The sequence below is a fragment of the Dendrobates tinctorius genome, unplaced genomic scaffold (genome assembly GCF_039654945.1).
Source record: "Dendrobates tinctorius isolate UK_male_01 unplaced genomic scaffold, ASM3965494v1 ptg000032l, whole genome shotgun sequence".
Classification (NCBI taxonomy): Eukaryota; Metazoa; Chordata; class Amphibia; order Anura; family Dendrobatidae; genus Dendrobates; species Dendrobates tinctorius.
Genome location: NW_027361700.1, coordinates 20,777,815 through 20,803,873, shown reverse-complemented (window position 1 = coordinate 20,803,873; position 26,059 = coordinate 20,777,815). Strand labels below are relative to the sequence as shown.

At 42.9% G+C, this 26,059-nt stretch overlaps 1 protein-coding gene across 2 annotated transcripts in view; it reads right to left on the bottom strand.

Moving 5' to 3' along the window:
• The window catches only part of ERBB2 (erb-b2 receptor tyrosine kinase 2), a 127,038-nt gene extending 110,287 nt beyond the window's left edge, over positions 1-16,751 (bottom strand). The window contains exon 1 of one of the 2 annotated variants that reach the window (XM_073572572.1): positions 16,470-16,751. In XM_073572572.1, coding sequence (XP_073428673.1) covers positions 16,470-16,536 — 67 coding nt within the window. In that variant the 5' untranslated portion in view covers positions 16,537-16,751. The remainder of the gene's footprint in view (positions 1-16,469) is intronic. The other variant, XM_073572575.1, reaches the window with a different exon arrangement.
• Positions 16,752-26,059: the final 9,308 nt, after the last annotated feature.

Sequence of the window (26,059 nt, the reverse complement as noted above, 5' to 3'; positions counted from 1 at the left end):
CCACTTGGGAATGAGGATGACGATTGGACCTCAGGAGTCTCAGATTGGATTTAAGACAGCCGTCACCCTATTCTGTTGCTGGTGATTCCTTCTCGCTTGTCAGCTCGTTTTCAGCTCTGTTCCAGTCATCTAAAGCTAAGTTTTTCTGCTAATGTTCACACTTGATTTTGTTGGTCTGTTCAGTTTTTTGTGTGGTCAGCCAGCCCCGGCTGGGGGCCGTGCTGAATTTCCACTCTTATTTATCTGTATTTGTCAATTTGCTTTTTGTCCCTTACTTGTTTGGCCTCTTTTTGCTCAGTCTCAGAATATTTCAGAATGCTGATATAGTGGGAGAAGTCTAGTGACTTGAGGGTTAATTTTGCTATCAGAAGTGTTGGACATTATTTTTGTAGGGTTTTTTGCAGGTTGCAGACAGTGTCTTTCCTTTCCTTTCTAGTTAGTTTGGGCCCCATCGTTTGCTCAGCCTATTTTCCTGCCTGTGTTTGTGCTTTCATCTTGTTTCACCGTCAATACATGTGTGGGGGCTGTCTTTCCTTTGGGATCTGCTCTGGGGCAGTTAGTTTTCCCCTTTTCTTGCTTTAGGCTTATTTAGTCCTCCAGCCGTGACGAGGCGTCTAGGATCATCGCAGTTACGCTCCACGGCTGCCGCTAGTTGTGTGGTAGGATCAGGGATCTGCAATCTGCATAGTTACCAACCTCTCTGGTTTTCTGTGACTTAGCTTGTTTTGCTTTTTTCTCCTCGGTGACCCATTCATAACAGGCTATGTTCACACGTTGCGATATTTGCTGCGTTTTTTCTTCTGCAGGCAAAACCTGCTCTCTGGGCAGTAAAGAAGCTGCTTACAAAAGCCGGTTTTGCTGCATTTTTTTCAGGTACATTTGTCTCTTGTGCATGCTGATATAGCGCCCTCCCAAAAAAAAATACATGATGCAATTTTCTGAGTTTTCTGCACCAAAAACACAGCAAAACCTGATACCCCTGTTTTTTGCCCTTACTCATTGCTTTCTATGGGTGAAAAAAACGCTGCAAAAACGCTGAAGGAAGTGACATGCTGCAGTTTCCAAAAATCTCATAGCTTTTGCTGGTACTGCAAAACACAGATCTGCATAAAAAAAAAAACATGTGAACATAGCCATGGTGACACACAGTGAGCTCCATGCCAGTATGTTCACAGGCCAAGTATCTGAAGTGGAATTTGTGGCAGAAATTGAATGCTGACCTTCCGATATTTGCCGCAGAGAGGCATTTTACCTACTGGCTTTCCGACGCATTTTCCATGCCAAAGCCTCTACAAATAAGCAGCATTTTTTCAAATCGTCGTCGGAAAAACCTACTATTGTATGATTGGCAAAGCGTATTTTGGATTCACAGCAACAGAAGGTGATTTGTGAGCGAACTTCAGTGGAATCTGCAGGAAACCTCTGTGTGAACATATCCTTAAGCCCCTTTCACACATCAGTTTTTTGCTGTCAGTCACAATCCGTTGGCTCGACAGATCCATCGCAGATTGTGAAAAACTGATGCGACAGATCCGTTTTTTCGACAGATCCGACTAGCGGATCCGTAAAAAAAACGGATCCGTCGCATCAGTTTATTCATCCGTTTCTTCTGTTTTTCGACGGATCATGGGATAGATAGATATGGGATGGATAGATAGATAGATAGATAATATCTATCGATCTATGTATAGATCTATCTATTTATCTATCCCATATCTATCTATAGAAAGATAGACAGAATCCATAGATATATCTATCTTTTGATAGATCTATGGATAGATATAGATAGATAAATAATAGCAAGGCCGATGTTTATTAATGAACAATATGTTTAAATTTGAAAAAAAAAAAAGACGGGAAAAAAATGGCGTGGCCTCCCGTGCAATTTTCTGCGCCAGAGAGGGAAAGTCGATGGCCGGGGGCCAATCTTTGTAGCCTGGGAAGGGGGTAATAACCATGGCCCCTTCCCAGGCTATGAATATCAGCCCGCAGCTGTCTGCATAGCCTTTACAGGCTATTAAAATAGAGGGACCCCCAAAAAATGACGTGGGGTCCCCCTACATTTTATAGTCAGAAAGACTACGCAGACAGCTGCAGGCTGATAGTCATAGCCTAGGAAGGGGCCATGGATATTGGCCGCCCTGGCTACCAATACCAGCCCACAGTAGCCCCAGAAATGGAGCATCTGTACGATGCGCCAATTCTGGCACTTAGCCTCTCTCTTCCCAATGCTGTGTAGCGGTGGACTATGGGGTAATAATGTCACCTTTGTATTGTAAAGTGACAATAAGCCCGGTTAATAATGGAGAGGCGTCAATAAGACGCCTATCCATTATTAATCTTATAGTATCAAAGGGTTAATAAAACAAACACACATAAGAATAAAGTATTTTAATGAAATAAAACACAACACGGTTTTCAATCTTTATTGCACGCCTAAAATCCATGCGACGCCCTCAATCTCCTGCAACAAAATTTAAAATAAACCAATCGTATACTCCCTGTTCCGATGCAGTCCAATTAATAACGAGCGTCCCACGACGATTTCCCCTATAGAACAGTGACATGTCACTGCTCTACAGTGCCTCCCATTGATGCACTGACAGGAGATAATCTTCCTGCAGTGCATCACTGAAGACGTCAAGTGAGTTCATTTTCTCACTTTCTGGCAATGCTGCGTGGGAATTTTCTCACCCAGTATTGCCAGTGAGAGAATGAACTGAAGTGACCTCTCTCCAGGCAGCGGCGGAGGGATATACACCGCGGAGGGTTTCCTCCGCTGTCAGTGCATGCCGGAAGCCGTGTAGAGCACTGACATCACCTGATGTCAGTGTTCTACACGGGAGATCATTGTGGGACACTCGTTATTATCTGGACTACGGCGGAAAGGTAAGTATAGGTTGTTTTTTTATTTTATTTTTATTAAAGGAGACGAGGGCTTCGTGGACTAGGTGTTTGGCATGTACTCTATGTTATGTGTTGTATGTTATGTGTATGTTCTGTATGTTATATGTATGTCATGTATGTTCTGTATGTATTTTTTATTTTTCTACTACAGATCACTGCCTTTGTCTGATGGGACTACTTTCCCATCAGCGGCAATGCTGTCATTGTGAGCATTCATTGCCAGATGGGAGCAGTAGTCCCATCAGACAATGGCTGCCTACACAGACACACACACAGGGACACACACATGCACACACACAGACACACACACAGGCACACACAGACACGCAGTCACCGCCCATACACTTCCCTCCTCCCGGTCCACAGCGTTTCTCACACCCACATCCGCCGCAAAACCGCAGATCTTTTTTACATCTGCGGTTTTGCTGCGGAAGTGCCCGACTCAATTGTCGGAGCAGGCTCAGTTAAAAAAAATGGAATCCGTCGCAGGATTCCGTCATTTGACGGATTACGATGGATCAGTCGCCCATAGGCTTCCATTCTAGCAAATGACGGACAGGGATGGATCCGTCGCTGTACGATTTTTCGACGTAGACAAAAAACGTTGTTATGTCCGTTGTCTCCGGCCGACGGACAAACAACGGCGGACAATTTTCGACGGATGAAGCGTGCGGCCATCCGTCGCAATCCGTCGCTAATACAAGTCAATGAGAAAAAAACGGATCCAGCAGCATCAGCCGCAGGATCCGTTTTTTCAAAATTCGACGCATTGCAACTGATACCAAAAAACTGACGTGTGAAAGGGGCCTTATAGGCTGTAAAATAAGCACTAAAATTGAGATCTTGTACAAAACCTGTAGATGGGAAGACATGTTGGTGTGCACACAACCTTCACATGGATGATCCACAGCATGTTGGATCTCTGCCATTAATACACGCTATCGCCCAACCAAGTATATTATTGTTACTGGTGATCTCTGGTTAATAGCTAACTGCAGGCTCACCACATTGTACTAAGCGCATATTTCAGCGCGGGAAAACAGAATTAAAGAGCCACTAACCCTTCATACTGTACAACAGTCATATATTGAAAAGCCAAGAACCAATATAACACTTATTATATATCCGATTCATGTAAACTTATTAATAAAGTGGCCTGCAGGGTGGATGTAGGATGCACAGGAGGTCACAGCTGCCTCACCTGTCCTCACAATGCCTCCACACTAAGCGTAATGCTGACTCACCGGAGAACTGTGCCATGTTGTTATTATGGTGGCATGAAACTGCCATGAGGAGCTGGTATGTCACTGTATCCACCCACGGAGATTAGAGCGGTACCACACATTGATCTATTTTAGTTCATCCGTGTTGCGCCTAGCCCATAAAAAGGTCGTAACAAATATGTGATGGCTGAATGATCAAGCCTTGTATTATACCCTCCCATTTCGGGACATAAAATAAGGTTATTTCTGTTGGGGACAAACACCAGAAAAGAATAAAGGCTTGTCTATAAGCTATAATTATCGTGTTTACCTGTAAACATATGTCCTATACCTCTAGTAGAAGACCATCATCTTAAAAGGAGTATCGGAGCTATCTCTTGTGACCAACAATGCATCTCCATAGGCAGAAAGGATCAAGGCAGGTTGGAAAGCAGTAGAGAAATATGGCTGCTTTTTTCACAGCACCACACCGGTTCATTGGTTTTGTCTGGTATTGCAGCTTGGCGCTATTGAAGTGATTAGAGCGAAGTTGAAATACTGTAAGCCAGGTACGGACTGGGGCTGAAATCCAACCCTGGCATTTGAAATCACACAGGCCCATGTTGTCCCCATCTCCAAGCACCAGATGGGATATATTACTAATATTACCCTGGATGGAGGAGAGCAAGATTTACTACAAGACCAATATTTCTAATGATTCCCGTGGCCTGCTGGAGTAAGTGACGGAGTCAGCGACTTTGTGCTCCATCACAACTCTTAGCAGTATGGGTGTCTTGAGAACACCTATTCAGTTAACAACGTAGCACACAAGGCAGCCCATGACCAGACAGGCCCTTCTGGCATTTGCCAGAATTGCCAGATGGCCAGTCCGGCCCTGCTGTAAGCAATATGTGGGTAGGGTGGTATTGTTTTGGGAAGAAAACAACCCTTGCTGCGGCTTCTGTTCACATGTTCATTCCGAAATCTGTTTGTCTGCTCTGTTTTAGGCACAAGAACGTATAAAATTGATCATCTGCATCACTTATGCAAGTGAAAGCAGAAAGGCGCCATTGATTATTATGGGGTCCATGTAGGTTTCATTGTATAGAACAAAAGAAAAAGTTCTACAAAACTTTTTTTTTTTGTTGGCATAAAAAAATGGACACTAAACAAACTCCATAATAACGGGGCCCCTCCGCTTCCTTTTGCATAACTGATGCCATGGATAACTTATTCGGTTTGCCTGTTCCTAAAACAGAATAGACAAAGGGAATGTCCGAAAAGGCATGTGAACAGCGCCCTATGTGGAACCAGGGAAGTATTGCCAGTTTATTTATTTATTTATTTTACTCACTTATATACTGTATAGCACCAATAATTCCACAGCGCTTTACAGACATTATCATCAGTTGGAAAATGATGAAAAACCCTTTTGGACATCTAGCCACTTAAAGCAAACAACTTTTCATAATTCGGTAATTTAGCTTTATTTACAGAGACTTGTTTAACTGCAATAAATCTGACAGTTACTGATACACGGTAATCGTTGTCCAGACATTTCCAGGAACTGGTATCTGCGCTCAAAGTCTACCAGGATGATACCTACAGCACAGAAATATGAGTAACCTTGTATACTACAGCTAAACAAAAAGCAGTATAATAGTCATAACATTACTAGGGGGGTTACAACTTTTATAGGAGTCCGAAATATCCATTTACCAGGTTCACCATGTTCTCCTTAGGCAATCAATATCGGATTGGTGATAGTCTGACTCTTAGCAATCAATCACCTGATCTATGGGTGTCTTTGGAGTTGGACCTCACTAATCTGATATTAAATTTAGACCATTGTTGTTTTGTGCCGGATTTTAAATTAATTTTCAGATTTTTTTTAAATTAATATAGGGAAATAATTCTTATGACAGAAAAAAAAAAAAAGACATGCTTACAACCGGAATCCACTTCTGCTCCACCAATGCAAATATGACGGTCTCCACTGAACCAAAAGCATTGATGTACCACTAGTCACCCGACCCTGCAGCCAGTCAGGGGCCTAAGTGGTCAGGTCACTGAAGGTCGTCATGTTATCACTTCCGTTCTAGTGAAGACCATCAAATTGGAAGACCTTAAGCAAAGGATCGATTCCAGTAGTAGTAAATATGCTGTCTTAACTTTAAAGGTTTTTCTTTATTCATTTTTAAAGTGTCTTTATCCATTAGTTTTAAAGGGGTTGTAATTTAATATTGATGACCTATGCTTAGGGTAGACATACAGCTGCATGGCACACCTGATGCGTGAGTGCTCAAGTAAGATTCCACTCCAAATAAGACATATGAAGAACTTCGCACTTCAACAAAAATTGGAAATGTTTATTTTAGGAAAGAAATCCACCGTATACAAAGATAACGTTTCGACCTTTAATCAGGCCTTCATCAGAAATGGATTGCGCGGTACAATACAGAAGTCTATTCTTAAAAGAATAATGGTTACAGCGTTAGGATATAGACATACACATACTGAAGATGCAGCCTGAATAAAGGCTAAAACATTATCGATGTATGTAGTGGATTGCTTTTCTGAAAAAAAAAAATCCAATTTTTGCATCTACCTTGGAGTGTCAAGTTCTTCATTTGTGTCTATGCTTAGGGTAGGTCATCAATATCAGATCTTTTCGGATCCAACACCTGGATCAGCTGTCGTTATCTCTGGGTGTAAATACGGAAAACATGGTAACCAAAGAATGCAGCTGAAAAAGGAGAGCCGCGTTCAAAGTATTGCAGCTGCTGCTCTTGCCGGACCACCACTGATCTAATATAGATGATAGGTTATCAATCTTAGATGGTCAGACAACCCTTTTTAGGACAAGTTGAGTTCCTTCACATCTTCAAAACACTCCAATACAGAAGACCCTATGAAATAATAACAGTGCCACCAACCTCCACACAAAGCAAGGGTACTGTCCTGTACAGAGCCCCAAGTAGCAGTGCCACAGACAGAACAACCAATTAACACCATATAGTGTTCAAATTCTACCAACCTACAAATAACAGCAAACATAATCAATGCAACCCACAACGTCTGTCACAAACAGTATCAACATATTGTAAATCAGTGAGGAACACAGCTCTGTATACACCAGCGTTACTAGATTACTCCCTAAATGCCTAATTTTATGGAGAAACATGTAGGAATTTGCAGAGGAGCAGAGGTTTACATTATCGAAAGAGTTACTGGAGCTCTGGAGTTTCTTGCAAAGCATGTAGAAGTCTCAAAACACTTTCTTGGAGGTTCAGAAAACTAAGATTTCATGGAATAAGACTACTCACGTAAAAAAAAAAGGGTGGAGACGCTACATTTTTTTTAGGATTTCTACTCCTCAGATGGATCTTTCGTACCGTCATTGACCTATGAAACATTGATAAAGGTCTTAGGTAAAGGTAAATGTACCAGAAAAGCAGACTATGTGACTGTCATGGAGCCAGCGATGGGATGGCTGGTATCTAGTTTCGTATTACTCCCATTTCAGTTGGCGTTAAGAACCTGCACAGTACCGTGGTCTCCTGAAAGGGGCCCAATATTTATCTTTATTATAGGGCCCTTGGTACCTAACTTGGCATCAGCACAGCTGACAGAGTGGGATCAATGCCTATCCCACTTTCTAAAAATCTCCATTAGGTCTCTGTAGCCTAGTGGGTCTTGGCATCAGCCTCTGATTCAGGACATGGGTTCTGTCTGAAACGCGTCAGATATTACATGAAGCCTGCTTGTTCTGTATTTTTCTTTATTGAGCTCTAAATAAAAATCTTTTAATCCAATTCGGTGCAGGACTTCACTTGATTTTATTAGTATGAGCCTAGATTCGCGTCCTGTCAGTACCAGCCCGGCTTGTTGTCACGTTGCCTACTCGCCAACTGTCCTGGAACATTCAGGAAGCTTGTATAAAATATAGGGAGACCTGGAAAAGATGGCAAATTCCCTAGGTCCTGACAAATCCTTTTGGAAATGAGCAATTCCTGAGTTTTCTTGTGACCTTTTTTTGGGTACGTACCCATGATCCAGAGTTGCTGCGGGTTTGACACTGCATATTTATGCAGCGGCAAACCCACAGCGGTCAGATGTTACAGCATAGTGGATGGGATTTCAAGAAATGATGGACATGTGACACGTCTTCCCAGACTGCAGCATGTCAATTTATTTTGCGGAGACGCTTCACAAGAGAAATTTCACCAATAGAAATGTATTTGAAGTTGTAAATCCGCATGGTTGAGTGATCACATGCGGATTTACCTGTGTTCAATAGATGGCAGTGCTTTGGCAGCGAACATACACTGCGTCCAAAGCGCTGCTAGTTCTGGATCGTGGACACCCGGCAGGGATTAAGGCATGGAGGGTACTGTAAAGAAGCACGGAGGGGTGAATCACAGGGATAAAGAGGCAGGGAATGAATATTAAAGGGCTACTCTAAAAGGGGGCATTACTCCTGACTGATACCTTGATGTCAACCTGGAGAGCTGACATCTGTCTGCTGGCATTATACAAGTAATAACAATAGCATACCCTTATGGTCATGATACTGACCGTTAAAGGGATTCTGTATTGCTTAAAAAATTGAAGCTTTATACCAGTGGGATTATGACTTTTACAGCCACCTTTAATTAGCAATAAGGGGTGCAGCAGCACTAACCTGCTCCATTATGCATCCCGTCCCATACAATTGAGAGGTGCAGTGCCAGGTACATTTGCCTGTGCCAGAGAACTGCTGTACCTATGTAATTAATAATGAACACAGGGCTCAATCTAAAATTGATGGTTTATTCTAAGTCCTGGGGCACACATTTAGAAATATTCCTAAAATATGTACGACAAATGGGCAGATTGTGTAGGAAACCTGAGGTAATGCAGGAAAGGGCAAGGCAAAAGATTTCCAAAGACAAATACTCTGTCATCATTTGGTGCTCCATTTCTCCAAAACCAGTTTGAACTCATATGTAAATTAGGCTTGCAAGTGCGCTGATGAGTATCACTGTAATCGCGGTCATTGGGTCCACATTGCTTCTCCCCGCCGGTGCTGAACTCGCTTGATTAACAGTCGTTATGGTGCACAAAGTCATCTCTGCTCTCCACTGTCAATCATGAAGCGGTGGGAGGCAATCTTACCAGGCCGGTTCAATTTAATTGGGTAATTCCATAAGCAACATATAAGACATATACACAGGATGGGTGATAAATGTATTATTCCTGGGGGTTCAACGGCTGGGAACAGTGTCAATCATGGCTCCAAAGACTATAAAACTGGTGGCTGCATGTGTTCCATTTACACAGGAGACTTTGGGCTTCTTGTTCTAAATATCAGAGAAGGGGTGGAGGACCCCAGCAATCATGCATTTATTATCTGTCCTGTGGACAATCCTTTTAATTTAAGGGGTTTTCCATTTTGAGAAAAGTAGTCTTCAATCAATCAGATACTAGTTGAAAAATACAGTTAGTTCTCAACCTCCTCGGGTTCAGTGTCACCTTCCTGCAGGATACTCCCGACTTTGTTGGCTACAGTGGTGACAATGCATAGATAGCACACATCACCATGGTAGTCGAATGCCAAATTTGGAGGCTTTCACCGTCTACATTGGCAGAGTCGCTGAGCTAAGTGACTGGCTACAGCAGTGGCGAGCATTGCTGCCGTGACCATCACCGCTGTAGACAAAACACAGAGATGGATGCAGCAATGGGGATCCGGCAACAGACCAGGGGAGGGTGAGAACTACTGTCTTTTTTATCTAGTATCTAATCGTTTTCTAAAAGTTGAATACCCTGTTAAAGGTGCTTTCCGGTTTCTAGTTCTGGTGGGGGTGGGGAGCTTGGCAGCCATGGTTTGCAAACAGCCATTGTTCTAGAAAATTTTCTTCCTAAAGTAGTTTTTCTGGATTCTCTTAAATTGAAAGTAGCACATGGTAATACATTTGTCACCTGAAGGAAAAATCACTCCTACGTTGCTGAAGACTATGAAATACTGGCTTTATCTAGTCACAGCATCAAGCATTCAATTGCTGCAGATCCATCTAATTATGACGATTTTCACAAGAGCAGAAATCTCTGTAATCTGTAATCCGGCCTGGTGGAATTGTCTGTAGGGCAGATCCATACTGTTCAGCAATCCATCTCCTCCGAATACTGTGAGAGCCTTGTGTGTGACTGCTGCAGGCAGTGTGGCTAACACTGAGGGCACAGTGGTTGTGTTGCAGATTGCAGGGTGGCTATGACTGAGGCAATGTGGCTAGTACTGGATGCACTGTGACTGTCATAGCTATGGAGGAATTCAAACAAAACTGAGGGAATTATGGCTCTTCTTGTCTTGGAGTAATTACACGTTCCATTGGGGCGTATTATTTTGAGGCAAAATATCTGACACTTGGGGCATTGTGGCTTTAACTATTAAGGAGGGACTACAGCTGACATTGGGGCTTTGTTGCAGCCATTGTTTTGAGTGGTGACACTAGGGGATTGTGGCTACTACTGTGTTGAGTCCTGACATTTTTGGCCTTGTGGCTGTCATTGTTTGGGTGCATTACAGATGACATTTGGGGCCTTGTGGCTGCCATTGTTTGGGTGCATTACCGATGACATTTGGGGCCTTGTGGGTGCCATTGTTTGGATGCATTACAGATGACATTTGGGGCATTGTGGCTGTCATTGTATGGGGGCATTACAGATGACATATGGGGCATTGTGGCTGTCATTGTCTGGGGGCATTACAGCTGACATTTGGGGCCTTGTGGCTGCCATTGTTTGGGTGCATTACAGATGACATTTTGGGTCTTGTGGCTGCCAGTGTTTGGGGGCATTACAGATGACATTTGGGGCCTTGTGGCTGTCATTGTTTGGGTGCATTACAGCTGACATTTGGGGCATTGTGGCTGTCATTGTTTGGGGGCATTACAGATGACATTTGGGACATTGTGGCTGCCATTGTTTGGGGGGCATTACAGCTGACATTTGGGGCATTGTGGCTGCCATTGTTTGGGGGCATTACAGCTGACATTTGGGGCATTGTGGCTGCCATTGTTTGGGGGCATTACAGCTGACATTTGGGGCATTGTGGCTGTCATTGTTTGGGGGCATTACAGCTGACTTTTGGGGCCTTGTGGCTGCCATTGTTTGGGGGCATTACAGATGACATTTGGGGCATTGTGGCTGCCATTGTTTGGGGGCATTACAGCTGACATTTGGGGCATTGTGGCTGCCATTGTTTGGGGGCATTACAGCTGACATTTGGGGCATTGTGGCTGTCATTGTTTGGGGGCATTACAGCTGACATTTGGGGCCTTGTGGCTGCCATTGTTTTGGGGCATTACAGCTGACATTTGGGGCATTGTGGCTGCCATTGTTTGGGGGCATTACAGCTGACATTTTGGGCCTTGTGGCTGCCATTGTTTGGGGCATTACAGCTGACATTTTGGGCACTGTCGTTGTCATTGTTTGGGGGCATTACAGCTGACATTTTGGGCACTGTCGCTGTCATTGTTTGGGGGCATTACAGATGACATTTGGGGCACTGTGGCTGTCATTATTTGAGGGCAATAGAGCTGACATTTGGGGTATTGCGGCTGTCATTGTTTGGGGAGATTACAGCTGACATTTGAGGCCTTGCCATCCTCATATTACGGAATTAGGACTGGCACGGGGGCATGGTCTCTGTAATAGGCATAGAAACATTGTGGATGTTATGAGGGTATTATGGCCGTCGTTGTGGGGGTATTTTGGACACACTGTTGAGGAATATCATGAGAATAAGAAAATTGTTACAATGTGCAATTGCCATCAAAAGGTAGGACTCCAATAATAATATATTAAAGTTGAACTGTAAAACCTAATTAGATAAGTAATGTCCCACCAAACACATACGGTAATAATAAACTTCCCAAATCTAATGTTAAAGCTTACTTACATATTACTATTGGTGCTGTGGGTTGAACTGGGTAGTGGGCAGAATTATATAAAAGGCACAAATTACATTTTCAGGCCATACACTGGCAGTACCTGTAATTACAGACTGTCAGGTACATGGGAATCATGCATACAGTGTAGTGACTGCATCTGATGTCTTAGTCACGGTCAGTGCAGACAGGAGCAGCTGCTGCAGAGATTAGTAGCCTCTGTCACGTCTACATTTTGTGGGTGTATAACGAGAGGTTTACAGTATCAAAACTCTTTCCAGTACATATGGATGAACCCATTGCTAATCTGCGTCTTCCTCTCACTTATGTCTCCGCTCTGAAGAGTCCACATAGAGCCGCAGAAGGGTCATGTCAGAATCATCACAGGTTATGGTTGGTGAGATGAAATAGCAATATAATTCGTTTTCAGCTGCAATACACCAGTGTTGCTGGAGTCCAGACTTTATTCAGAAGCTCATCCCAGGATGGCAAGAGCAAAAGGCAAAATGGAAAAATTTAAAGAATCTCCTCCTCCCATCAGTTTTTATCCACTTAATATATTGCACTCATTATATTATATAGCACTTTGTACACACAATTGCTCATTTTGTCCTTCTACCCTGCTAATTCTTCTCTTTACTACGTAGGAAAAGGAAGTCTCTTGCCCTGCATTTGTCATCCCCCTCTTCAACTCCTCACCCGTCTGGGAATTTTGTAATGACTCATGAGTCATACAGGAAAATTCTCCTCCTGTTTCTACATGGAGCTTAGAAGGATTCAGCAAGTCAGTTTCTAATCACGTGATGTCATAGATCTAATGGAAAAGATAAGAATTAGCTGGGGAGAAAGTCAAAATGAGCAATTGTAAGTACACAATGCTATATAGTATGATGATTGCAATATATTAAGACGAAAAACATTTTGATGGGAGGAGGGCTTCTTTAAGGGATGATTCAGTTTTGAACATTCCTGCAGCTTTGCCCAAAATGTGTGGCATAAGAACAATGTCATAGCTAGGCTTTTCTGCATTTGAACATAGATTTAGGTTGCTACCCTCTGCGTGTGTGATTACCTAGAAACAGTGAGGTTTCCCCACTATTCTGTTTATCTGTTAGAAGACATAAAGGCCCATTCACGTGGGCCGATCAGCAAACAATCCAGTATCTGTTAGAGCGATTGTTCCCAATCATCGGTCCGTGTACACATATGGCACCGATCAGCAGACAAATGAACAAAAATAATTCCAACATCTTTTCAGTAATCTACGGCTACGAATAAGGGTACCATTACACGTAGCGACACACCAACGATTCCGACAACGATACGATCTGGCTAAGATCGTTTGTGCATCGCTAGTAAGCAGTCATACAGGCCGATCTTCATAATGACGCATCAGCAATCAGCGATGTCACTAACGACCACGGCGATCGCTGGTACCGCGTCACACACTGTCTATAATAGCGATTCAGACTTTGAATAGGCGTCCTTCAGCACTATCTATATGAGTTCGGAGTCGCCAACGAGGCCGCTCGTCTTTGATAAGGGGCGTCAAACACAGCGATGCATGCTGGTCAGCGTGACGCCAGCAATCAAAAAATGATCCTGAACGTTCGCGCACGATCAGCGACATCGCAGCAGGGAGCCGGTCGTTTCCGCGTGTCACACTTAGCGAGATCGCTAGCGATGTCGCATCGTTGTCGCTTTAGCGATATCGCTAGCGATCTCGCCGTGTCTAACGGGGGCTTAAAGTGATCATTTGTCAGAAGAGCATCTTCCCACGAAAACAGAGAACGAGCTGCCGACAATATGCAAACTGCATGGGCCAGAACGATTGTATTACCAGGACAGTTTGCATCAGCACCGTGCAAAAGGCCTTTTACATGAACCCTGATTGATTTCAAACAAGAATTCTGCCTATGCACAGTAAACGCAGATCAGCTGAATGATTAATTACATCAAAAACAAGGAAACAGTGATTGATTACTATCTATTGATTCAGCAAAGATGCTGGGATAAGTAATGCTCAACATTTCTCCATACAGATCAGTCATCGATGTTCAATAACCTGAATGAGCAAGCGTAATGCCGAAATCTGAGCAATCTCGGACACGTCTTTGTTAGTTTTTTTGTTAATCATAATTCAGCAACAAAAAAAACATGTTTAGTTAAAAAACAGAAAGCAAACGTACGTGAGAATCGAATTTATGAATGGGGCCTTAAGAGTATATGATTGTCCCTGCTGGACATTATTTTCTGCTCCCACACTAAAAACACCTTGGCTGGATTTACAGAATGCAATTCTTTCTACAATGTGATGAGGACATTGGATTTATGTTACCTGTGATTGGTCATTTAACCGGGATCTTAATATAATTTATAAAAAAAGCTAATCAATCTTATACCGGTTATATGTTACTTATAACAATAGCATAGTAGGAATTTGGTGGATGGGCGGTACAGTGTCTCAGTGATTAGCACTGCAGCCTTGCAGCGCTGGGGCCCTGGGTCCAAATCCCACCAAGGACAATATCTGCAATGAGTTTGTATGTTCTCCCCGTGTTTGCGTGGGTTTCCTCCGGGTACTCCGGTTTCCTCCCACACTCCAAAGACATACTGATAGGGAATTAGAATGTGAGCCCCAATGGGGACAGTGATGATAATGTTGTCTGTAAAGTGCTGTGGAATTAATGGGGCTATATAAGTGGGTAAAATAAATTAATTAATTAATAGGAGTATATAAATAAATACAGGAAAATTGACCAAATTATGTCAAGATCTCATGGAGCCACAGCGTAGACATTTATTGTACATGGAATTAATATATTGAAACTAACCACATTTCATTGTTCTTTGTGGAATGTATTGAATATCTAATGTACTGTATATAGACCCTACTTGGGAGATCTTAAAATCCCATCAAACTTGTATAGACCCATGTATCAAAAAGAAGGACCAGTCAATTTGGATTTTATGCTATCCAATTCTGTTTCCCAAGGCAGATGTCCACCAGCTGCTAGGATCGGGTACTCCGTCCTAGCTGTGGGTCACCATACCTATTGTAGGAGTATGAGCAGCTTTACACTGATGTCCTAATGATGGAACGTGCATACGTAACAGGCTTGGGCTAGAACTCCAGGGTGACAGTGTGCGTGCAGCAGGGAGAGCCTGATGTGTTTATGTCTGCTATGTCCACACAGCCTGTAAACTGAGCTGGGGTGGAGGTGGGTCCTCCATGATTTACTTTCAGTGTGCACAGGAAGTTTGTGAGCACGTTTAGGGTGTAAAATCAGAAAGGGCAATCACTTGGGATGCAAAAAGCAGAAATATATGAACAACGCACCGAAAACCCCAACGTTACCCTAATGCACCGACACCAGCACACTTGGCCTTCACTTAATACAGATCTAGGATTCCAACCTCTCACCTCCTTCATGCACACAGATATCTGCGTTCTGTCTCCCCCAGGAACCATACTAGACTGACATCACTAGAGACAACGATTTTGGGTGGTCTACCCAAAAACCAGAGGTGCAGCTGGAGGAAGGTTGAAGGCTAGGCAGTCCGTGTATTCCTTAGTGAGGGTGTTTAGATATAGTACTATACATTGTCTCTGGGTTTCAGAGATATTATGGAGCCATAGATCCTGCTCTGCTGCATTCCCCTAATAACATCCACCCCCCCAACAAAAACAATTTTGTGCCCCTTTTTACATTTGTTTAAAACTCACACATATGAGATGTAGGGATCTTCAGCCGACAGACAGTGGATAACTTATTTCAATGCCTCATGCAGCGAATACTATTTTGTATTTTAGCAGCTGAGCAGACGTCCTCCAAGGGCCACTGGTGGCGCAACCACAACGCGACTCTGGACACAGAGACACGAAGCCGTCGTAAAACATGCGGCATCTTACGTTTATGATTTCCCATAAGAATAACAATGTTATATTGTTGCGTGCAGCAAAATAATAACAAATGTCATCTATATATCCCCTAGCCTAATACAGATATCGGGAGCTTGGGTCATCTCATGGAGGGAGAACATCTGTATTCCCAGTTCTCCGAATTCACAACTGCCACCACTTTTGGGTTGTATTTACTGAGATCATCACAACCAACACCCCCGATGGACACATTTACCCCAGACTGTAGGAGGACCACCCCACCAGCCACATGTATCAGTCACTTCCTTGTAATACACCTAGAATAAAAACTTCATTGCAGGACTTCCTTGGAAGGGGTTGTCTCCTCCAGACTGCAGACCATCGGATCTACAGCCTCCTTTCCTCTATCAATATTTACATTACAGATCCTCTTTCTGCCTTTTTAGATCTCATCAGCGAAAATAACAAATCACAGCAAATCCAGACAGATCCACAAGCAGCACCCGGCCTAACCCAGAGCCAGGACACCCTAGATACATGGCTCACCTTCTCTACAGAGACCCCCCTGCAGGAGCAGGGCGCAGAGCCCCAGGAGCCCGGGGTGCAGGGCCATCCCTCAGTGCCCTGCAGGCAGCACCATACTGCTCAGCCTTCCCTTAGTCCTGGCACTTTTCTTCGGTTGTCGTCCTTGATTCTGTAGCAGTAAAACTTCCAGCAAGTTGACGATCGGCTCTACTACTTCATTCCTCCACAAGACTTCCTGCAGCAGGGAGGGGAGAGGCGGGGGCCATTACACATGCCCTACATAGGAGTGGCACTGGAGCCCAGCACACAGGAGGCTGCACTCACTGCAGGCAGCTCCGACAGCATGGAAGCTGGGATCATACATGTGCACTGCACATTCCATTTATAAGAGTACTGCACAAAGAGCAGTTACCCAATGACTACTACTGAACAGTGGTGGAGATGCAAACAGCTAGTTTCCCTACAGATGGAGGACAAGCACAAGGAATTCTATATCTAGGATTGCTGACATGACATTAGGGATTTGTTATTCATGCAGTTTCTCTGCTCTTTCTGAGGTCTGTACAGTACACTAGGTGCTAGGGCAGGCAGAGTAGCAGTTCTGACATCGCCTCCTGCAAACTATACAAGCTGATCCCCAAAATATCACACAGAGTTCTGTATCTAGGATTGCTGACAGCAACATTACATTACATTGTTATTCATGCAGTTTCCTAATCTGCTCTTTCTGAGGTCTGTACAGTACACTAGGTGCTAGGGCAGGCAGAGAAGCAGTTCTGACATCACCTCCTGCAAACTATACAAGCTGATCCCCAAAATATCACACAGAGTTCTGTATCTAGGATTGCTGACAGCAACATTACATTACATTGTTATTCATGCAGTTTCCTAATCTGTTCTTTCTGAGGTCTGTACAGTACACTAGGTGCTAGGGCAGGCAGAGAAGCAGTTCTGACATCACCTCCTGCAAACTATACAAGCTGATCCCCAAAATATCACACAGAATTCTGTATCTACGATTAAATGTGCTGACAGTAACATTACATTAGGGATTTGTTATTCATGCAGTTTACTAATCTGTTCTTTCTGAGGTCTGTACAGTACAATAGGTGCTAGGGCAGGCAGAGAAGCAATTCTGACATCGCCTCCTGCAAACAATATAAACTGATCCCCAAAATATCACACAGAATTCTGTATCTAGGATTGCTGACAGCAACATTACATTACATTGTTATTCATGCAGTTTCCTAATTTGTTCTTACTGAGGTCTGTACAGTACAATAGGTGCTAGGGCAGGCAGAGAAGCAATTCTGACATCGCCTCCTGCAAACTATACAAGCTGATCCCCAAAATATCACACAGAATTCTGTATCTACGATTAAATGTGCTGACAGTAACATTACATTAGGGATTTGTTATTCATGCAGTTTACTAATCTGTTCTTTCTGAGGTCTGTACAGTACAATAGGTGCTAGGGCAGGCAGAGTAGCAATTCTGACATCACCTCCTGCAAACAATATAAACTGATCCCCAAAATATCACACAGAATTCTGTATCTAGGATTGCTGACAGCAACATTACATTACATTGTTATTCATGCAGTTTCCTAATCTGCTCTTTCTGAGGTCTGTACAGTACACTAGGTGCTAGGGCAGGCAGAGTAGCAGTTCTGACATCGCCTCCTGCAAACTATACAAGCTGATCCCCAAAATATCACACAGAATTCTGTATCTACGATTAAATGTGCTGACAGTAACATTACATTAGGGATTTGTTATTCATGCAGTTTCCTAATCTGTTCTTTCTGAGGTCTGTACAGTACAATAGGTGCTAGGGCAGGCAGAGTAGCAGTTCTGACATCACCTCCTGCAAACTATACAAGCTGATCCCCAAAATATCACACAGAATTCTGTATCTACGATTAAATGTGCTGACAGTAACATTACATTAGGGATTTGTTATTCATGCAGTTTCCTAATCTGTTCTTTCTGAGGTCTGTACAGTACACTAGGTGCTAGGGCAGGCAGAGTAGCAATTCTGACATCACCTCCTGCAAACTATACAAGCTGATCCCCAAAATATCACACAGAATTCTGTATCTACGATTAAATGTGCTGACAGTAACATTACATTAGGGATTTGTTATTCATGCAGTTTACTAATCTGTTCTTTCTGAGGTCTGTACAGTACAATAGGTGCTAGGGCAGGCAGAGAAGCAATTCTGACATCACCTCCTGCAAACTATACAAGCTGATCCCCAAAATATCACACAGAATTCTGTATCTACGATTAAATGTGCTGACAGTAACATTACATTAGGGATTTGTTATTCATGCAGTTTCCTAATCTGCTCTTTCTGAGGTCTGTACAGTACACTAGGTGCTAGGGCAGGCAGAGAAGCAGTTCTGACATCACCTCCTGCAAACTATATAAACTGATCCCCAAAACATCACACAGAGTTCTGTATCTAGGATTGCTGACAGCAACATTACATTACATTGTTATTCATGCAGTTTCCTAATCTGCTCTTTCTGAGGTCTGTACAGTACACTAGGTGCTAGGGCAGGCAGAGAAGCAATTCTGACATCACCTCCTGCAAACAATACAAGCTGATCCCCAAAATATCACACAGAGTTCTGTATCTAGGATTGCTGACAGCAACATTACATTACATTGTTATTCATGCAGTTTACTAATCTGCTCTTTCTGAGGTCTGTACAGTACAATAGGTGCTAGGGCAGGCAGAGAAGCAATTCTGACATCACCTCCTGCAAACTATACAAGCTGATCCCCAAAATATCACACAGAGTTCTGTATCTAGGATTGCTGACAGCAACATTACATTACATTGTTATTCATGCAGTTTCCTAATCTGCTCTTTCTGAGGTCTGTACAGTACACTAGGTGCTAGGGCAGGCAGAGAAGCAATTCTGACATCACCTCCTGCAAACTATACAAGCTGATCCCCAAAATATCACACAGAGTTCTGTATCTAGGATTGCTGACAGCAACATTACATTACATTGTTATTCATGCAGTTTACTAATCTGCTCTTTCTGAGGTCTGTACAGTACAATAGGTGCTAGGGCAGGCAGAGAAGCAATTCTGACATCACCTCCTGCAAACTATACAAGCTGATCCCCAAAATATCACACAGAGTTCTGTATCTAGGATTGCTGACAGCAACATTACATTACATTGTTATTCATGCAGTTTCCTAATCTGCTCTTTCTGAGGTCTGTACAGTACACTAGGTGCTAGGGCAGGCAGAGAAGCAATTCTGACATCACCTCCTGCAAACTATACAAGCTGATCCCCAAAATATCACACAGAATTCTGTATCTACGATTAAATGTGCTGACAGTAACATTACATTAGGGATTTGTTATTCATGCAGTTTACTAATCTGTTCTTTCTGAGGTCTGTACAGTACAATAGGTGCTAGGGCAGGCAGAGTAGCAATTCTGACATCGCCTCCTGCAAACAATATAAACTGATCCCCAAAACATCACACAGAATTCTGTATCTAGGATTGCTGACAGCAACATTACATTACATTGTTATTCATGCAGTTTCCTAATCTGTTCTTACTGAGGTCTGTACAGTACAATAGGTGCTAGGGCAGGCAGAGAAGCAATTCTGACATCGCCTCCTGCAAACTATACAAGCTGATCCCCAAAATATCACACAGAATTCTGTATCTACGATTAAATGTGCTGACAGTAACATTACATTAGGGATTTGTTATTCATGCAGTTTACTAATCTGTTCTTTCTGAGGTCTGTACAGTACACTAGGTGCTAGGGCAGGCAGAGTAGCAGTTCTGACATCACCTCCTGCAAACTATACAGGCTGATCCCCAAAACATCACACAGAGTTCTGTATCTAGGATTGCTGACAGCAACATTACATTACATTGTTATTCATGCAGTTTCCTAATCTGCTCTTTCTGAGGTCTGTACAGTACACTAGGTGCTAGGGCAGGCAGAGAAGCAATTCTGACATCACCTCCTGCAAACTATACAAGCTGATCCCCAAAATATCACACAGAATTCTGCATCTACGATTAAATGTGCTGACAGTAACATTGCATTAGGGATTTGTTATTCATGCAGTTTACTAATCTGTTCTTTCTGAGGTCTGTACAGTACACTAGGTGCTAGGGCAGGCAGAGTAGCAGTTCTGACATCACCTCCTGCAAACTATACAAGCTGATCCCCAAAATATCACACAGAATTCTGCATCTACGATTAAATGTGCTGACAGTAACATTGCATTAGGGATTTGTTATTCATGCAGTTTACTAATCTGTTCTTTCTGAGGTCTGTACAGTACAATAGGTGCTAGGGCAGGCAGAGTAGCAGTTCTGACATCACCTCCTGCAAACTATACAAGCTGATCCCCAAAATATCACACAGAATTCTGCATCTACGATTAAATGTGCTGACAGTAACATTGCATTAGGGATTTGTTATTCATGCAGTTTACTAATCTGTTCTTTCTGAGGTCTGTACAGTACACTAGGTGCTAGGGCAGGCAGAGTAGCAGTTCTGACATCACCTCCTGCAAACTATACAAGCTGATCCCCAAAATATCACACAGAGTTCTGTATCTAGGATTGCTGACAGCAACATTACATTACATTGTTATTCATGCAGTTTCCTAATCTGTTCTTACTGAGGTCTGTACAGTACAATAGGTGCTAGGGCAGGCAGAGAAGCAATTCTGACATCGCCTCCTGCAAACTATACAAGCTGATCCCCAAAATATCACACAGAATTCTGTATCTACGATTAAATGTGCTGACAGTAACATTACATTAGGGATTTGTTATTCATGCAGTTTACTAATCTGTTCTTTCTGAGGTCTGTACAGTACAATAGGTGCTAGGGCAGGCAGAGTAGCAATTCTGACATCGCCTCCTGCAAACAATATAAACTGATCCCCAAAACATCACACAAGAGAATTCTGTATCTATGATTAAATGTGCTGACCGTAACATAATAAATGATGGAATTGTTATTCATACAGTTTCCTAATCTGTTCTTTCTGAGGGTTTTGTACAGCACAATAGGTGCTAGGGCAGGCAGAGTATCAATTCTGGTAGCACCTCGTGCAAACAATATAAGCTGATCCCCAAACTAGCACACAGACTAATTTTATTCCATGGGGCAGTACAGAAGTCGCAGCATGTACTAGTTTCCTCTGTGCATCGGATGAAACTTGCCCATTCAAGTCTACTGTATGTATGTATAAAACAAAAAAATCAGATTCCAGACAGAGCCACTATGTAGGATCAGATTTTTACGGATACATTACAATTCTTTAACATAGGAAACGGTATTTAAAGAGGCAGTCCACTACTTTTACATAGATGACCTATTCTAAGGATAGGCCATCAATGTCTGGTAGGTGGGGGTGTGATAGCCGGCATCCGTGCCAATCAGCTGTTCTAGATGCCAGCAGTGTCCGAAAGCGCTTAGTTACAGAGCAGCTCCGTCTACTGATAGTGGCAGCGGCCAGGTACTGCACATCCACCCCCCTAATCAAATGAATAGGGGCGAAGGTGCAGTACCCGCCACGGCCACGATCAGTAGACGTAGAGGCTCCGTATCCGTAAATGAGCACTTCTGGCGGCCACCGTCACCGAGAACAGCTGATTAGCAAGGATGCCCGGGTGTCGCACCCCCACCAATCAGACACCGAGGACCTATCCTAAGGATTGATCATCAATGTTAAAGTAGTGGACATCCTCTTTAATCTTTTATATTTTTATAACTTTTTCAGCACTTATGACAAAATGAGAAAGGCCACATGCACACATTCAGTATTTGGTGAGTTTTTTACCTCAGTATTTGTAAGCCAAACCAGGAGTGGGTGATAAATCCAGAAGTGGTGACGTGTTTCTATTATACTTTTCCTCTGATTGTTCCACTCCTGGTTTTGGATACAAATACTGAGGTAAAATACTGACCAAATGCTGAAGGTGTGAATTTGGCCAAACTCGGACGATTTTTTTTTTATACTCTCGTGGGAACCCAGCTTGAGAACTTGGTGGCATGCTTACTTTCTTGGTGGCCAAAGGTACACACTTTTGATTTGCTATGTGAAAAAATATTTTTTTATGCTTTTCTATTTATGCACCACTACAAAAATAATCTGATTTTAGAAATGTTAGGTTCATGAAAATTGGATTATTATACGTAATATGTTTCTACTGTAATATTAATCCGAATTGACCACTTTCTGGAGCAATATAGTATATTAATCTTTTTCTCCAAGATATATTGGGTTAAATATTCCTGGGACTGTCAGGAGCTGGCTCTTGATATCTGAGGTCGTCAGATAAGGACGCTGCTTCTATTTATATCGGTACATTGCAATAATTTGTTGTGGCAACTAGCTACTCTCCAAGGCACCATGCATGATGGACCCTGGTGTCAGATAAAGACCACTCAACTGTCACCTGCATCACATGACTGCACCCTCCGGTAGGTCAACATTAGGACTATTTGTATCATGGCTTAATATTTCTTTTATTATTAGGTTTATTGAAAGTAGTATTCCTGGTTATGTTTTTCGCTTTTTCATGTGGATCTCCCCATGTATTTCTTCAAGAGAAGGCTGTGGTATGTGTGACATTGTATCACCAAAAAGCTCCAATAGTCTGAAATCTTTATCCATTTTGACTGTTTTGCCTTGTCACCAGGTTTCTGCCTCATCTGAGAGCAGCATAATGCAGGGGTAGAGACCCCGATTGCAACGATGTATCACTTAGTTTATGGGGTGCAGCAGCTGTGACACAATTGGAGTTTTTAGAAAGCTGCCCCCTCCCACACTATAGCTTTTTGTGCACATTGTCTATTAACAGTAAGCTGCTAATCAGAAGAAGGGGCGTGGTCAGACCAGTGCTCATGTTCGCCGTGGTCTGGACAGTGATAATCTCTTGGTGATAATACATTCATTGTATGGAAACAACATACAGTCATGTTGAGTGCAACACCCAAGAAGTGTTTCATAACACAGGAATTCAAAGACCAAGTCTCTGCATCATACATCACCCCCTCAGGCTTCACACCAAGGAATATCACAGTGTGTCACTTTTATTTGGAACATATCTTTTAAGGGATTTCCAGGATTTGAATAAAAAGTTTTTTTGTGTTTTTTTCTCCATCGAACAGCGCCACTGTTGTCTATAGGGTTGTGTCTGGTATTGCCCATCCCTACTTAAACGACTGCCAAGATAAAGGGTATAACATTATCAATTATCTATAGGATAGGTCACGACTTTTAGATTGGCGGGGGTTCCGACTGCTGGGACCACCCCATGTTAAGCAGAATGGAGTCCTTTTGTCACTTATATTCATTTCCTAGGCCACCCTTTTAAATAGTAGGCAGGGGCAAAAGAGGAACAAGGAGTGATGGAGGTAGCCGAGTACAAGATTTGGCCATATTCGTCAGGCTATTACACTTTGAATGGAGGGACGTGCGCATTTGAATGAGAGAGACACAGGACGAATTCAGGTTGGACCCCCATCAATACATTAGATGACAACTTGATATACGCAGCGTACCCCTATAAAAAAACAATCAATGGTTTTTGACCGGTTGATATCAAATTGTAGGAAACATTATTTCTGGTACATCTTGAATTTTTTTTTTATCTCTCCGTATTTTTTACTATTCCAGGAAACGTTCTGTATGTTAAGTTGAATAATACTTAAGTGCTTCTTGTGTGGAGAATATTAAAGCAGGCGTGGCAGTGTGATGTATGCAGGAGAGTAGGATTTGCTGAGGCACATTACAAAATGGAAGGGTAATTATGCTCCCTGACTGGTTGGGTCAGTTAGATTATCGGCCATTGTCTCCTGTGACTAAACTGTAAAGCTGGTTTCACATTTGCGTTTTTTTGCGCTGCGTTTTTGCGCATACATGCGCATGCAGTTTTCCCTATATTTAACATGGGTGCGCATACATGCGCGCTGGCATGCGCACGTATGCGTTTTTCATGCGCTGCGTTTTTTATGGTGTGCGTCCTTACTTTCCAGACGCTACATGTTGCATTTTTTGGTCCGCCCAACCGCTTAAAAAAAAACGCAAGTGCACGTATGCGCACGTTTTGCGCATTGGCATGCGCATGTATGCGTTTTTTTGGTGTCCATTGGTTAGACTAGTTATAAAAATCCCCACCTAAAAAACTTCATGTCTATATAAAAGGAGGTGTCTGCCAGCACTGTACCATAACTATAGAGACAGCCTGGAGAGCAGAAAGACTGCAAAAGAAGACCCCATTTTCAATTCCAGCTTCAGCGGCAAGAATGTGAGTATTATTACATCTAAAAAATGTATGCCTGTCCTTTTAAATTGTATATGTACTAATGCTTTGTATTATTTTTACATGCAGTATGTCTTCGGAATCGGAATATTCACCATCCCGGCAGGAACTGGCGAAAGCAGACCGTGAGGTGATTATTTTCGTGCGTTTGGTAAGTATATCTGCTGCTTCTCAAAATCTCTAACGTTTGTTGTTTTTTTTCAGACATCGTCATCTTCAGCGGACGCGACTAGTGAGGGCGAACGGCATAAGCAGCCAAGCCAAGTCCCGGTGGTGATACGGAATGTAAGTATCAAATGATTTGTAATGTTCTTTATTTTTTATCTTCTATATTTCCTCTTTTCTGGATCTTTTTTGTAACTTTTTATTCACACAAAATTCGAATATTCTAATGAATGTGTTTTGTCTAGGTTCCACAACGGGATGAAGTCGTCTACCTGGATAATGAGCACCTTATCCGCCTGGTCCAGGAGTGTGCCCCGTTGTGGGACAGCCGTGACCGGCTGTACAAGGACAGTGTGGTGACCCAGCGGCTTTGGAATGAGGTGGCCGCAGCGTTGATGGATGGCTGGGACAGCGCCACTGCATCCTCCAAAAAGGAGTTTAGTAAGTATTTCCCTGCTCTGTTATGCCGCAGTGACTATTGTCCTTGATGGCACTGTTGGGTTTCCTGCTAGATATATTCCAGCAGGAAACCCAACAGTGTCATCTGGCTCAACAGTGACTGCTTTGGGTATTGTATTGCTATATTTTGCCACAGTGACTATTGTCCTTGATGGCACTGTTGGGTTTCGTGCTAGATATATTCTAGCAGGAAACCCAACGGTGTCATCTGGCTCAACAGTGACTTTGGGTATTGTATTGCTATATTGTGCAGCATTGACTCTTGTTCGTGATGGCACTGTTGGGTTTAGTGATAGCATATGTCGTGCATCAAACACAATTGTTAAATGTTGTTTGTTTTTCCAACAGTGGACAAAGTCCGAACACGTTGGCGCTCGATCAAGAACCGCTTCAACAGTGATGTTCGTGCTGAGGGCCAGGCTCGCAGTGGTTCAGCGTCAAGGACAAGAACAAGATACCGGTACTATCAAGCGTTGCAGTTCCTAAGACCGGTCCTTGCCACCAGATCATAAGTATTATAATTTTTTTTTTTTTTTTTATTAATCTGTGTTTTTCTAATCCACAGCTGATGCTTCTTGTAAAGGCATGATAGTAATGATTTTCCTTTCTTCCACAGCACCTGGAGCAGCACCCTGCAACCTGGCCCTGGAGC